At 44.9% G+C, this 14,475-nt stretch overlaps 1 protein-coding gene across 2 annotated transcripts in view; it reads left to right on the forward strand.

The window, feature by feature from the left end:
• Window positions 1-8,363: 8,363 nt before the first annotated feature.
• JAZF1 (JAZF zinc finger 1) overlaps window positions 8,364-14,475 on the forward strand; it is a 285,557-nt gene continuing 279,445 nt past the window's right edge. The window contains exon 1 of one of the 2 annotated variants that reach the window (XM_073333623.2): window positions 8,364-8,624. In XM_073333623.2, the coding sequence (XP_073189724.1) occupies window positions 8,510-8,624 (115 nt within the window). In that variant the 5' untranslated portion in view covers window positions 8,364-8,509. Of the gene's footprint in view, window positions 8,625-10,288; window positions 13,067-14,475 lie in introns of those variants that run through there. The other variant, XM_073333625.2, reaches the window with a different exon arrangement.

Raw genomic sequence — 14,475 nt, forward strand, 5'->3', positions numbered from 1 at the left:
GCTGTTGCATTTCTTCTCCACACTGAGGGAGGAATGAATTCTTTGAGCTTACTCTGTACAGTTCCCTGTGCAGCGCAAAACAATATAATTTTGGGTTTATATTCTGAGGTGGGGGTCACGCCTGGGGAGCTGGGGTTATCTTGGCTGTAGCCTCTCTATTGTTGCTTCATGCAGTGCCTGGTCAGACAGCCTGCATGTAACTGCAGCTGGGTGTGTCCCTGCCTGTGTGAATGCTGGTGGAAGTGTAGGACTGGGAGTGGGTCTGCAGCTTGTCACAGCAACACAGTGTGAGAGAGAGCCCAGACTGATGAGTCAGAGGGCTCAGTGGTACCCCAGTTCCAGGGAGCACACCAGGGGGAATGCATCACAAATGGGTCTTTGAAAACCCACAACCACTCCCATGAAAGATGTGGGACACCGTCCAAGAGGAGCTATGAGCATAGGCACCAACTCCATGGGTGTTCTGGGGCTGGAGCACCCACGGGGAAAAATTGGTGGGTGCTCTGCACCCACTGGCAGCTCCCTGCTCTGCCCCAGCTCACCTCCACTCCGCCTCCTCTCCTGAACGCACTGCGTACCCGCTTCTCCCCCTACCTCTCAGCGCTTCCGCCGTGAAACACAAGTGCTGGGAGGGAGGGGGAAGAGGAGGAACGCAACAAGCTCAGGGAAGAGGCGGAGCCGGGGTGAGGATTTGGGGAAGGAGTCCAATAGCAGCAGAGAGGGGGCGGAGTTGGGGCGGGGACTTTGGGGAAGGGGTTGGAATGGAGGTGGGGCAAGGGTGGGGGTTGAGCACCCACCGGCGCTGGAAAAAGTTGAGCCATGAGCCATGTTAGACCGGGGTAGTGGAAGAGTCTTGCAGTGGTAATGAAGTCCCATTGTGCTGGTACCAAAACCAGATGGGATGACCTGTTCTTCTTTTTCATTTCAGAAAAGTAAATATAATATCCAAGTTTGATGCCTACCGTATGCCCAGGGTAGATTAGTTCACTAGAAAGGCTGGGAGCTGCCAAGTATATCTGCACTCCAGCCCTCAGGAAGGCGTACCGGCAGATTCTCAGAGTCTCAGGAAAAGACAGCTTTCGCTACTCCATTTGTTCTGTACCAATTGCGAGCTATGCCATTTTGCCTCCATGGGGCAGCAGCCACTTTCCAATGGCAGATGGATCATGTGCTATAACTACATGGTCAATACGCTGCAGCATAAACAGATGACATTGTGATTTACAGCTGTAAATGGAACAACCACATATGACATGTTACCTCCATCCTACAGACTCTGAGGAGTACAGGATTCACTGTGAACCCAAGTAAGATGGCAAACTTGAAGTTACTTATCTTAGTTATACCATAGGAAGAGGTAAGTTACAACTATGAATTGGCAAACTACAGGCCTTAGCAACTTGGCCCATCCTGACAAAAATAAAACAGGTGTGACACTTTTGGGGGTAAAGCTGCTATGGACATTTTGTACCAGACTTTGCCATGACTGCAGCACCCCTCACGGACCTAGTGAAGGACACCAGTCCTAGGAAAATCATTTTGTCTGGAGTCTACGACAGCGCATTTTGGAATCTAAAAGACTCTCTGTCAGGAACTGCTAAGTTTTCAACCAGATTTTTCCAAAATGTTCACACTACAAACAGATGCCTCCACTGAAGGACATAGAACAGTCCTTTCCCAGAAGGCTGAGGGAGAGGAACACCCAATTCTCTATATAAGTAGAAAAGTGTTCCCCCAGGAAGAAGCCTATTCAGACACAGAAAAATAACCATTAGCTGTGAAATGGGCTGTGGATGTCTTAAGGTGCTATTTGTTGGCAAACCCATTCTCATTAGTAACTGAACACACACCTCTTCGCTGGCTGAACATCATGAAGGATGCCAACCCAAAATTTTATGCAGTGGTACCTCTCCTTACAGCCATATAGTTTTCAGGTACTCCACCGAGCTGGGACGGCCCACCAAAATGCTGATTCTCCTCCCTTCCCCCCTCCAACCTTCCCAAGAAGGAGAGCAGAGGAAACAACCCTGGATCCTATTTTGAGGCGGAGGGTATGTGATGGGGCATAAAAACCCCACATGGGAGAAGAAAGGGTTAAAAAGCAGCTCTGGGCCCAGGTGGCCCCACCGAGCCACTCCTGTAAAGCCTACACAAGCTGTAGGTGGAGCTTAAATAGGGAAGTAGAGCAGCTCAGAGGCAGGCAGTGGAAGGAAGCAGACCTGAGTCTGAGATTAGTGCCCCAGGGGCTCTTGCTGCTTGAGGTTTGGAGATATTGACCTGACCAAGCCTGCAAAGGAGGGACTGGTGAAAGTCAGAAGCTTTAATTTTGTATTCAGTGCTTTACTTTATGCTGGGGGAACACTGGTAGGCAGTGATCCAGGAAGATTGCTGTATAGCACCCCAAGGGGCAGATCTTAGCTGTCCACCACTGGACCCTGGATTGGCACCCAATGAAGAGGTTGGGCCCCTTAAGAATGGACAATGACAGAAGTCTATACTTTAACAGAGTACTTAGTTGGGGAAGATCCTGAAGGCGTTAAGGGTGCAGACCCAAATATCCTGACCCAAGGGGGAGCCCGGAAGCCCTTGATGACTCCGAAGACTTGCACATTGTTTAACTCTTTAGTCTCCCCTTAAAGGCAGACATGAATGTGTGACCCGGCTGGAGGGCTGAGTTGCAAAAAGGACAGACCCCTACATGCTAGGGCTATACTATAGGTGCCGAGTTTCTAATCTACTGAGGGGTGTTCCCCCTTGGCTCTGCCCAGGCCCTACTCCACTCCTTCCCCTAATGCCCCATATCCGCCCTGCTTCTTCCCATCCCCGCCTCTTCCTGCCCAGCTCCACCCCCTCCCCTGAGTGTGTTGCGCCCTCACTCCTCCCCTCTGCCCCCAAGTGCCTCCTGATGCCACGAAAGAAAGCTGTTGTGTGGCAGGCAGTAGGTGCTGAGAGGAAGGGGGAGGCACTGATCAGTGTGGCCTGCCCGAGGGCGGGAGGTGCTGGGGGGAGCTGATGGGGGCTGCCGTTGGGTGCACCACACCCACTGTTTTTTTCCAGTGGGTGCTCCAGCCCCGAAGCACCCACGGAGTCAGCACCTACGGGCTATACTGAGAAAGGGGAACGTCTGATAGGAAGAGAACCTGCCATACCCTGGCCTGACCACTAGGAAGCATTGCTGGCGAGTGCTTCATAGTAATCAATTGTGTAAAGCATCTTCTCTCTATTCCACCTCTCTGTAAACCATTTGGAACCTCTTTATAGCTAATGGCTATTAGCCAGAATGGACAGGGATGGTGTCCTAACTTCTGTTTGCCCTGTTGCCAGAAGCTGGGAATGGGCGACAGGGGATGGATCACTTGATGATGATCTGTTCTGTTCATTTCCTCTGGGGCACTTGGCATTGGCCACTGTCTGAAGACAGGATACTGGGCTAGATGACCTTTGGTCTGACCCAGTATGGCCGTTTTTACATTTTATGTTTATACAAGGACACTATATAAAATTAATTACATTAAGTTTCATTAGTAATTTGTCATTTTCAACACTTTTCTACAAAAGTTTAACTTATTGCAGTCCACTTTTAAGACCAACACTAATGCACAGTGGCACTTGATTATTGTGTGTATTAAGGGTTTGCCTCAGGCCCAGCCAGGATCGGAAGCCCATTGTGCTGGGGGCTGCAAACACATAGGAAGATATGGTACCAGCCCCAAAGAGCTTAAAATCGAGAAACTCAAAGCAACTGGTATAGTCAGTACCTGAATATTACTCTCCAGGACAGGACCAAACTTTGTTGACAACGTGTGACTCAGTACTATCGTGGGAGGGCTGTCAGAGTGTTATTCCAGAAAAAGAATGAGACGTATTAGTTGGTGGTGTGAGAGGTTGCACCACTTCTGCATATTCCACCTTTTCCTGTGGATAGAGAATGTAAATTCCCTTTTCTGACCCTCCAGCACTCCTCAAAGTATTAATCACACCTATTTTTTTAAGATAAAGCCCTCATGATGTAAATGATTGAGATATAACACTCAGTGGGCATAGAAAGTATGGTCACGTACGTCAATCATAAACACAGTTCAAAACAGTAATACAGATAATGTTACCAACAAATAATAAGACATTCTTTTTAAAATCAGAGGACAGTGGAGCGAAAAATTTGGTGGCTTGGGAGAGTGAAAAGTATTTGCAAGTGTAGAGCCCTAATAAGGGAGTCACTTTTATCTAGTGGTTATAGCAAAAAATAGGTATAGGCAGAGCTGGTTTGTATTTCCAACTCCGCATCACTTTCAGGTCTGATTTTTTTTTACATTCGTCCCCCACAGATTTCAGTGGGAGTTATGAGTCCTTACTACCTTCTGTTTTAGTTTTCCAAGCTGGGAAATGGAGCTAGGCAAGTATTATTATCTGTGTAGAATGCTTTGAAAAGCCTGAATGAGAAGTGTAGTAAATTCAAAATATTATTCATAATAAAGATATAGCACTTCAAAATGTGCTGGTGAGTTGGGGAAAATAATTGTATAAGAAGCACCAAGATAGTGCAACCACAGTCTTCCAGACAGTTGGGGATGGGGAAGAGGGGCATAGATATAGTGTGGGGAAATTGACTCTGCAGGTTCTTTCTACAAGAGCTGTAGCTTGATGCGTTTCTCTTACGTACTAGAAAGAAAAATAACTGGATGCCAAAACTGGAGAAGGTCAGGGACATTTGTGGCAGACAAACATGAACAGGGAAACACAAGGAGTAGTTTTGGCTTATAGGGCCTGATTCTGCACCACTGAAGTCTACGGGAGCAGGCCCTTAGTTAATTTGGGAACAAAAAATGGATTCTCTGAAAAGAAGAGAAGTAGTAAGAAGATGGGTCTGAAAAAGTGTTTACATCATAGGAGTATGTTACTAATCATGGGCCTGACCTGATGAACTGCCTCAACTTGCAGTGAAATCATTAGATGTTAAGCCTGCTTAACACCTGCTAAAACAGGCCCTAAAATACTAGGGAGGAGTGACTTAGGCTTTGTCTACACTACCCACCTTTTAGCGACACAGTTGTGCCGCTAAAAGGTGCGCAGTGTAGCTGCTGTTTGTCGGCAGGAGAGAGCTCTCCTGCCGACAAAAACTTCCACCCCCAACAAGCGACAGCAGCTTTGTCGGCAGGAGTGCTCTCCCACTGACAATGCACTGTTCACACTGGCACTTTTCATTGGTAAAACTTTTGTCATTCGGGTTGTATGTGTTTTTTTTAACACCCCTGAATGACAAAAGTTTTGCCGACAAAGTTCCAGTGTAGACAAAGCCTTAGTCAAAGGCATTACCTGGATCATTATCTGTGGGATACTGAGTGGCTCCTAAGAAGTGTGCTCAGCACTTCCTATTCCTGTTGACTTCTGTGGGAATTTAGAAGCATCTACATCTTTATTTTTATTTATTTTTTTTAGTGATAGTAGACTATTTGTAGAAAGCAGCTATAGGAAAGTGTTGACAGAGTAGGGATATTTACAATTTTTTTTCACTGTGGGCTTGATCCTGCATCCACTGAACATATGGGACAGCTCTCATTGATTGTAATGATGCAGGATAGCCCTTATGTAATTCATGCACACAATACTCATTCTACTGAGTATTGGTCTCCTGCTTCTCTGTACAATTTTATTGTTTATATTACTGTAGCGCTCACAATGTGCTAGACACTGTTCATACAAAGATCCAGTCCCCAGCCTGTAAAGGTTAATGTTTAAGGCTGAAAACTGAGCTGTGGGCCCCTGCACCCACACAGAGCTCTACTGATTTTAATAGAGCTCTGCATAGGGCTAGGATCTGCTTCTACAGATCAGAGACCTATGACGAAGAAAAATGCTTAAAGTATTTTTCTCCTGCACCTGTCTGTTGTTCTAAGTCCCAAGCCTACAAAAATTTTCCATGAGTAATCCTATAAAATTTAGTAACAAATTAAGCATCTGCATCAATGTGTGCAGGACTGGGGTCCTAATTAGGATCAGCTGTCTCACAAACTGCCCTTTGGCTTAGCCAATTATTAGTTTCCTTATTTTCTTGTAAGGATCATGGAAGAAGTGGGCCTTGAGGACAGATTTAAAGGAAGAGAGTAGTGACCTGTGACATGAATATGCTTGATCAAACAGATCAAATGATAAGTGTTAGATATCAGGAACCTGTGTATTACTCAAGAAAATTCTAACTTTCATATAGAACGCCTTAGTGTTGAAGTGAAAGCAGGCTTTCCTAAAATCTGTATCTTTGGAAAATAAATTGTGTGTATTTTTTTAATGTACAATTAAGTAAAGTAAATATATACACTAGGAACACTTTTTTTTTATAGGAAGTTATGCAACCTACAGGGAAAATCAGTGTTAATTTATATGAAAATTGTGAACAAAGAAGCAGGTTATTTTGACACCAAGAGGTTTGAGGTTCTCAAGTGCACAGGCAGTCAGAGCTGGCTCCAAGATTTCTGCTTGCCTAAGCAAACTGGCATACCCTCCATGCCTGCAGTCACTAACCATTTTGCTGCCTTGAAAGCTTTTTGACTGTTTAGGCAATCACCCCTTCAGCAATGATGGGAGCAGCTAAGGGCAATATAGTTAATCAGAATCTGATTCTGCAGACCCTTATGCACGTACTTAACTTTAGGCATAGAGTTAAGCACATGTATAGGTATCTGCATGATTAGGATCTTAAGCCAGTATTTTAATTTTTTTGCAGCACTGGTTTTGCTTGAACTATTAGCATAATATGTGATAAAGCAAAGATGGGATAATTATAAAAAAAAAAAAAAACTTTGAAGAAACCACCTGACAGGAAAGCTCTCTCTCTCTTTTTTTTTCCTTTTAATTTTAAATAAAGCTGTCTATGAATTTTAGCCTCAGGAGAACTTCATTCAAATCAATTAATCAGTCAGCCTCTCCAGTGACTAGCTTTCTGGAGACAAAAAAGTCAAAATAGGTTTTGAGAGTGAGTTTTGCATTTTTATATTAATTTCCTTCTCCAGTTCTATCTGTTTTACACCAAGGCACAATCCCGATTTCTTGCTCTCCTACTCAACTCCTATCAACACAAGAGTTCAATGTGCAAAGATTAGCAGAATCATGTCCTTATGCTGCAAAGATCTATCTTACAGAAACAGAGCCAAATTCTGTGCCAATTAGACCTTCATACTCCAATCCTCTAAACAGTTATGTATGTGTCTAATGTTATTAATTTGAATAGCCTTATTGATTTCAATCAGTTACTTACAGTAGTACAGTCAAGCACCTGTGTCTGTAGGATCAGGGCCTAAAGGCTTGATTCTGCAAGTAGCTGAGAACTCTCAACTCCAATGAGATGGGGTTGAGGGTGCTCTGTACCTTTTAGGTGCTGACATTCAGTAAAGTCAATGGGAACTGTATGAGGTTTAGGTGAATGCACTGCTTAGACCAGTGGCTCTCAACCTTTCCAGACTACTGTACCCCTTTCAGGAGACTGATTTATCTTGTGTATCCCCAAGTTTCACCTCACTTAAAAACTACTTGCTTACAAAATCAGACAAAAATACAAAAGTGTCACAACACACTATTACTGAAAAATTGCTTACTTTTTCACTTTTACCATATAATTAGAAAATAAATCAATTGGAATATAAATATTGTACTTACATTTCAGTGTTTAGTATACAGAGCACTACAAACAAGTCATTGTATGAAATTTTAGTTTGTACTGACTTTGCTAGTGCTTTTTATGTACCCTATTGTAAAACTAGGCAAATATCTAGATGAGTTGATGTACCCCCTGGAAGACCTTTGTGTACCCCTGGTTGAGAACCATTGGTTTACACCACTTGGTGAATTGGTACTGTGGGTCCCCCTCTGTGAACCAGATAATGCTACTGTTAGTAAAAATAAGCAGTCATAGCCTATTCCACAAGTAGTCCCACTGATTTAAGTGAGGCTAATTATGGTGTAAGATACTAGTTGGAGTCAACTAAGAGTATCGCAAATTGGTTTTATGGGGCAAACAAAAATGAGCTCTTTTTTAATTCCCCACCCCCAGTGTGTTACTGGAAAAAGTTAAATAAAGTTACAAACAAATGTAACATTTCCCCCCTCCAAACTTCACATAGATACTTCAGTGCTCAGAGGGTCTGTTATACAACAGAGGTGTGACTTCCAGTGTGAACTGCTGCTAAGTCTCCCCTGATAAGGTGATGAGTGTGGCCTGGGTCCCTTGATCCTGCTGCTGCTGGAGGCGGCGGTGGCTGCTGGGGTAGCACAGCTGTTACAGCGCAGCACTGGTCCCTCCTCCCAGCTGCGGCTGCCTCATCTCCCCCCCACCCAGCCCGTCCCTCCCCTCCGCTGCTCCCGACGCTGCTGCTGCTGCCGCCGCGGCCACCTCCTCCTCCCCACCCCCTCTCTCTCTCTCCATCTCTCTGTCCCGTTCCCCCTTTCCCCCGCCTCTCTCCGCCCTGCCGCCGGCGGCCCTGGCAGAGCAGGCACTGCAGGGGGATCTCAATGTAACACCATGACAGGCATCGCCGCCGCCTCCTTCTTCTCCAATACCTGCAGGTTCGGGGGCTGCGGGCTCCACTTCCCAAGCCTGGCTGAGCTCATCGAGCACATTGAGGACAACCACATCGGTGAGCGGCCGGGAGGGGGACCCCCCGCAGCGCTGGGGCGCGGGGGTGCATGTGCAAGGGGCGTGGGGCTGCCTGCCGGGCACGGGCAGGGCGGGGGGAGAAGGTGCCGGGGTGGCCGCACACTGGGCATGGGCGTGTTCGGGGGCGCGGGAAGCGGGGCGGGGGGGGAGGCGTGAGGTGCAGGAGGCGGCATGGCAAGGCGTGGGGAGGGGAGGCTGGGGCGGCTGCACACGGGGGCATGGGGCGGGAGGAGGAGGGGGGGGGGGCCCACGCGGGGCGCCGCTGCAGCGGCGAGTTAGTTTGCCTTGGCAGGAGGCAGTGCGGCGAGCCGGAGGCGGCGCGGGGAGGGGGGAAGAGGAGGACGGGCACGACACGCCGCCTGCTGCTTCCGCCCCGGCTCTGGCTGTCAGCGCTCCGGGGAGGGAGGGAGGCAGGCAGCGAGCCGCGGCAGCCATTCCGCTTCCTCCTTCTCCTCCTCCTCGCTGCTGCTGCTGCGTCCTGTCAGCGCTGTTGCTAGGTGTGGTGGGGAGGATCGGGCGCTGCCTGCCCGCTGCAGCCTGGCTGCCCCGAAGGCGCCTCTCCGGGGAGGAAGGGTGTCGGGGAGGCCGGCGGCTGGGTGGGCGTGGAGCAGGGCCCCGCCGGCGGGGGCGGAGGTTAAGCGGCGGCGGCGGCGGCTGCAAGGGCGAGGTCTGCGTGCGGCTGGTGCCGCGCCTGGGGTCAGGAGGCGCCGTGCGGCTCCGGCAGCCGGGGGGAAGGAGGAAACCCTTCGGTGCAGCGCGGGCGGGGATTCCTCGGCGCTCTGCTGCTGCCATTTGCGGGTGAGCCGCGGCCAGGCCTCGGAGCCGGGTCCCGCCGGCGGGGCGTGGGGCTGGGCGCTGCGCCTGCCTGGTCATCACCTGTAGGGCAGCTCGCTCCCCCTCCCCCCTCGGGACACCGTGTTGATCAGGCAGGCGCTTTCAACAAGTCCCCTGCCTGGGATGCCACGGTCCCGAGTAATTCTCCGGGAAGATCCGCCCTGCGCTCGCTCCGACGGGAGTGGGGGCAGGGATTATGCCCAGCGCACTGTGCAGCAGGAGGTGGGGTGATGACTCGTCAGTCTGTTGCCTCCGGGAGGGTGCCCCTGGGTTTGTATCCGCACAGCACTTTGCAGTAACGTGCAGGTATGAATGTGTGAGGAATGACCCCGGATTTGCTATGCAAATTCAAAAGTTAACACTACGAAAAAGTTTTAAAAAAAATCTTTTGGTTAATATGTGAGCCAAAGATAAATCATGAGGCCTATCTTCTGTACATGGAGTTTTCTTAGAATAAACTTCGTTTAAAAAAAAAAAAAGGTTAGCAGATCTGCTACATTTTTTTTTAATTGCTGTCTAGAATGTAATACACTTGATGCATCATAAGGGGAAAATAAAGGTGGGTGGGATACTATGTTTTATTGGTTTCAGAGTAGCAGCCGTGTTAGTCTGTATTCGCAAAAAGAAAAGGAGTACTTGTGGCCCCTTAGAGACTAACCAATGTATTTGAGCATAAGCTTTCGTGAGCTACAGCTCACTTTCCGATGAAGTGAGCTGTAGCTCACGAAAGCTTAAGCTCAAATACATTGGTTAGTCTCTAAGGGGCCACAAGTACTCCTTTTCTTTTTATGTTTTATTGGGCCAACTTCTGTTGGTGAGAAATACAAGCTTTCATGCTTACACAGAACTCGAAAGTTTGTGTCTCTCACCAGCAAAAGTTGGTTGAATAAACAATACTACCTCACCCACCTTGTCTTGCTAATACCTTGGGACTGACACAGCTACAAATTACACTGCGTTATCAGACCTTATTTTTGTTGTCCCATTTAGCAGGGGTGTTACAGTGACTTTTAGGCAACCCCTTCTGTGTAACTGCTTTGCTGTGTTTTATTAACAGAATGTAAATTAAGCTGTCAGAAATATAATTTTCTTCAAAGTAGAAATTTGACAGGTTAGTGAATCTTGATTCGTTTTAATCTGAAAGAGGACTAAATTATAAAGAAGGTGTAAATAATTAGATTTGCTATGATTCAGTAAAAAATAAGTAAGCAGCGTGCTACTATACAATGATGAAACACACATGCTGTTCCATTTTATGACTTCTTTAATAAGCAGGCCCAAACATTTGAAAAAAATAATTGAGGTTTTGATGAAGTAATAAACTTTAAAATTAGACTTAAAAATTGAGTGTCAAATACTGTATTAATACAGTGTTATAGGTGAGATTTACATTGCAAAACAGGAAATTCCAAGGTATGTTTTCCATAACCATACACTTTTACATATATGTGATAAAATCATATACAGCAGCCATTCTCAGACTTTCAGATTTAGCATGCCATATCTCAAACTGAAAAATACATAGTATACTCTTGTTATAATCTTAATGAGTGTTGTTATAATGGATTCTCATTTTGATACTATACTATAAACCAGTGATTCTCAACCTTTCCCCATACAATGAGCCATGTTACAACAGGAAAACGTTTTGGGACTTCTCTCCCAGCTAGACATAAATAAAGGGAAGGTGGTCATGACAGTCCATTCCCGTTTGAATCTATTTGCACTCCCAGGTTGGGAAGTCATACTATAAATGAAGCCACGTACTACCTGATTGCGGCCTGTGGACCGTAATTAGAGAATCACTGATACACAGTTGTACAGAATATCTCATATGCATGAGGGGGAAGTTACATTAGGCTGAGTTACCTTAGGAAACTATACACTTAATTTCCTAATATTTGTGCATTTAAAATTAATATTACATTAATATATATATGTATGTAATGCTTTTATTTTCTCTAAAAGAAAGTTGCAATGGATCACAGATTAAATACCCACACATATGTTCATATGAGCATGTGATATGACATTGCTTTGAGTACATTTATTTGAGGGTTCTTCCATGTGGGATCACACAGTCAAATAACATTACCCAAATGTGTGGAAAACAGCTTATAGTGCTTGTGATTTTCAAACACCTATAACATTTATTCTATATCAGTTTTATACAAATATGTCAAAAGTTTTTTTTTTTCCTGATGGAAGCTGGTAGTCACTGCACGGGCTCAGAAGTCTGTCATGCTGAGTTTGGTGCAGATTGGATCTTAAGTGGATTTCCAGTTTGATGTTTTAAAAATACGTCCTATTGAAGTTGTCAGTAAAATCAATTGGAAAAATTCTTACCTGGTGAAGAATTCTGAGCTAAATTCAACCTCAGTGTAAGTCACTACAACTTTATTGAAGTCAGGGATTAGTTTGACTTTGTTATACCCTCAAGATATATGGATGCAACTCCCACTAAAGTCATTGGGAGTTACATGTGTTAAATTGAACACAGGTCACAGTTCTTTCAGACTAAGACCCTGAAAGCTCTTCCACATGAGTAAGACCCCAGTACTCTCATGGAGCAGCTTGAAAAAAGTCCTAACAAAACTTCCTGAACTTTCCAAAAGTCTTCAATTTTGTCATGAGAAATTTCACCTGAAAGGGAAATTTTTTGAAAGGTTATAAGCATCTGAAAATGGGGGCTTATGAGAATGTCTTCGCTATGTGTGTGTTGTGAGCATAATACTATAATATTCTCTGTATATGTCAAAATCATTCTCAACACAATCAGGAAGGGATTAATTTTGGACATATAGAGTACATGGTAATATTTCTTTTAAGAATAAATGATGATTTTGAAGATTTCTTTTGTACTTTGTATAAGAATAAAAACAATAGGATTAGATTTGATTGTATTATTAATTTAAAAAATTAAATAAAATGTCCTGGGTAATAGGTATGCAAACAGTTAAGGTTTATTATTAATTTAGACTTGGTCCTGCAATCTGTTTTGTGTGAATGGATCCTTACAACATAGAGTCCCATTGGTCTGCCCATATGAGTCAGATTGGAACACTGGGGTCTTAAACATAATACACAATTCTGATAGTGTATATTTTCATAGCGTTACAATGAATCTTGTGTAGTAGCAAAGTAATTTATTTTAATTTGGTCATTTTGCACTGTATGTGGAAGGGGGGAGCTACAAAGTGTATTTTAATTCGTCAAAACTAGAAAGGGTCAGTTTTTGCCACCAGTATTCAAAGAGTAAGGTACAACTTACTGTGATTAAGGATAGCAAAAACTGGCCTTTATATTTTAGGCACCAAAATTCCCTTTTAATATTTCTCATTTTCAAGTGCCAGTGGATGACATTTTAGAGAAATTCTGTAGTTGCTTTACTTACTTAGAAATACAAAATTCATGAATGCAAGTGTGACAGAATTTGATGTCTGTCAATAGATTTTTTTTTTTGGTAGAGCCCTAATGTTAATTTTATGTATTAATTGGTACCTACAGCAAGCAACTGCCATAACAGATAGATGAAATAACTGGTGCAGATGAGCTGGGAGGATTGCCATCTCTTTTTGTGCTTGGCAGGTAAAGAATAATTAAACTCTTGTTTGGTGCCACAGACCCATCCCAATGCTACAGTCTGGTTTTATGACTGTATGGTGCAGCCTTCTGGGTTGGTTAGGCTTACTCAAGAATAATTATCTAGGCCTATCAAAGGGACCCCAGGTACTCTCTGTTGCAATGGGACCAAATTCTGAAGGAACAACCCCTCCATTCCATAACAATGTTAACTTATTCTGTCGCCATAACAGATAACCCTCATTCCCATCCTCTGCCTCCACACAAACACATGTACCTATAGTTCCTAGATGAAAATACTCATTAATGTAAAATTCATCAATGATTATTTTCTATGGTAATTATTTTCTAGGATTTTTTCATACCCTTGAGATGGCCTGGCTCTACCCAGTCGGCTTTGGCTTCCATGATGTTGTCCAGACTCAGAGCCTCCTTCTCCATATATGTTCGAGGAAGCAGGGATGATGGAAGGTGCGGGGAAGGGAGGGTTGTAGCTTGCTTTGTGGGATCATCTCCCTGCCTCCTGGGGTTTGGCTGCTATGCAGGCAGTCCAGCTCACTAATCCACACATTTGACTTTCCTACTCCCTGGCTAGAAGCTGAACTTCAGCTGTGGCTCCCTGATCCATGGAATGGCACAGAGGGCATGGACTCTAATCCAATTAACTCCAGTTTTGGAGTGTGCAGGGAGTCAAGGGCAGCTACAGGTAGGTCCCAGCAGGGCAGGAAGACTGAAAATAAAATGTTTGGTGCTTGCTTCAGCAGAATGGCAGATTCCACAGGAGACATGGTCGATACTGTGGTCCTATCTGATTGTATTAGCTTTGTGGAAGGTAGGAATATGTGGTAAGGGGGAACAGATACAATACTATATACAGTCTTTCATTTTGCAGAGCAGTCCTTAAATTCATTCATTATTCAGATTTAAATTTCATCTTCTGGTTTTCTCACAGTTGCTGAAGCCTACTGCGTAGGTCACATTACTGGCACTCTGTGATTTGATTCTTCATATTCTACTTCTTACTAGCACTTTTCAGTAGTTGAACTCCAGCCAGAAGAGCACAGCACACTAGCTCCCTGAAGGTTTAACAGTGCAAGTATCATGCTCTTTTGGTCTTGGGGTGCTCAAACAGAGATTCAGTTAGAATTCTTACTCATATTATTTATTGCATCAGTTTTCTTACCTTCATGGCTTCCGTTGGCCCGAGTTTACTATTTCTCCAGTGTGCAGATCAGGTTGGTGCTGATATCACACTAGGTGCTAAATTGATTACCTCTGTGGGAGGGTGGTGGGGGAGAGTAGTGAAGAATCAAGGCTGAGTACATTCTTCTCCTTTGTGCGGGTTGTATGATATAGTACTTAACTGAGATTCTGAAGCATCAAAAGGGAATCTTTCAGCCTTTCGTTGTACTAAG

The sequence above is a fragment of the Lepidochelys kempii genome, chromosome 2 (genome assembly GCF_965140285.1).
Source record: "Lepidochelys kempii isolate rLepKem1 chromosome 2, rLepKem1.hap1, whole genome shotgun sequence".
NCBI lineage: Eukaryota > Metazoa > Chordata > Testudines > Cheloniidae > Lepidochelys > Lepidochelys kempii.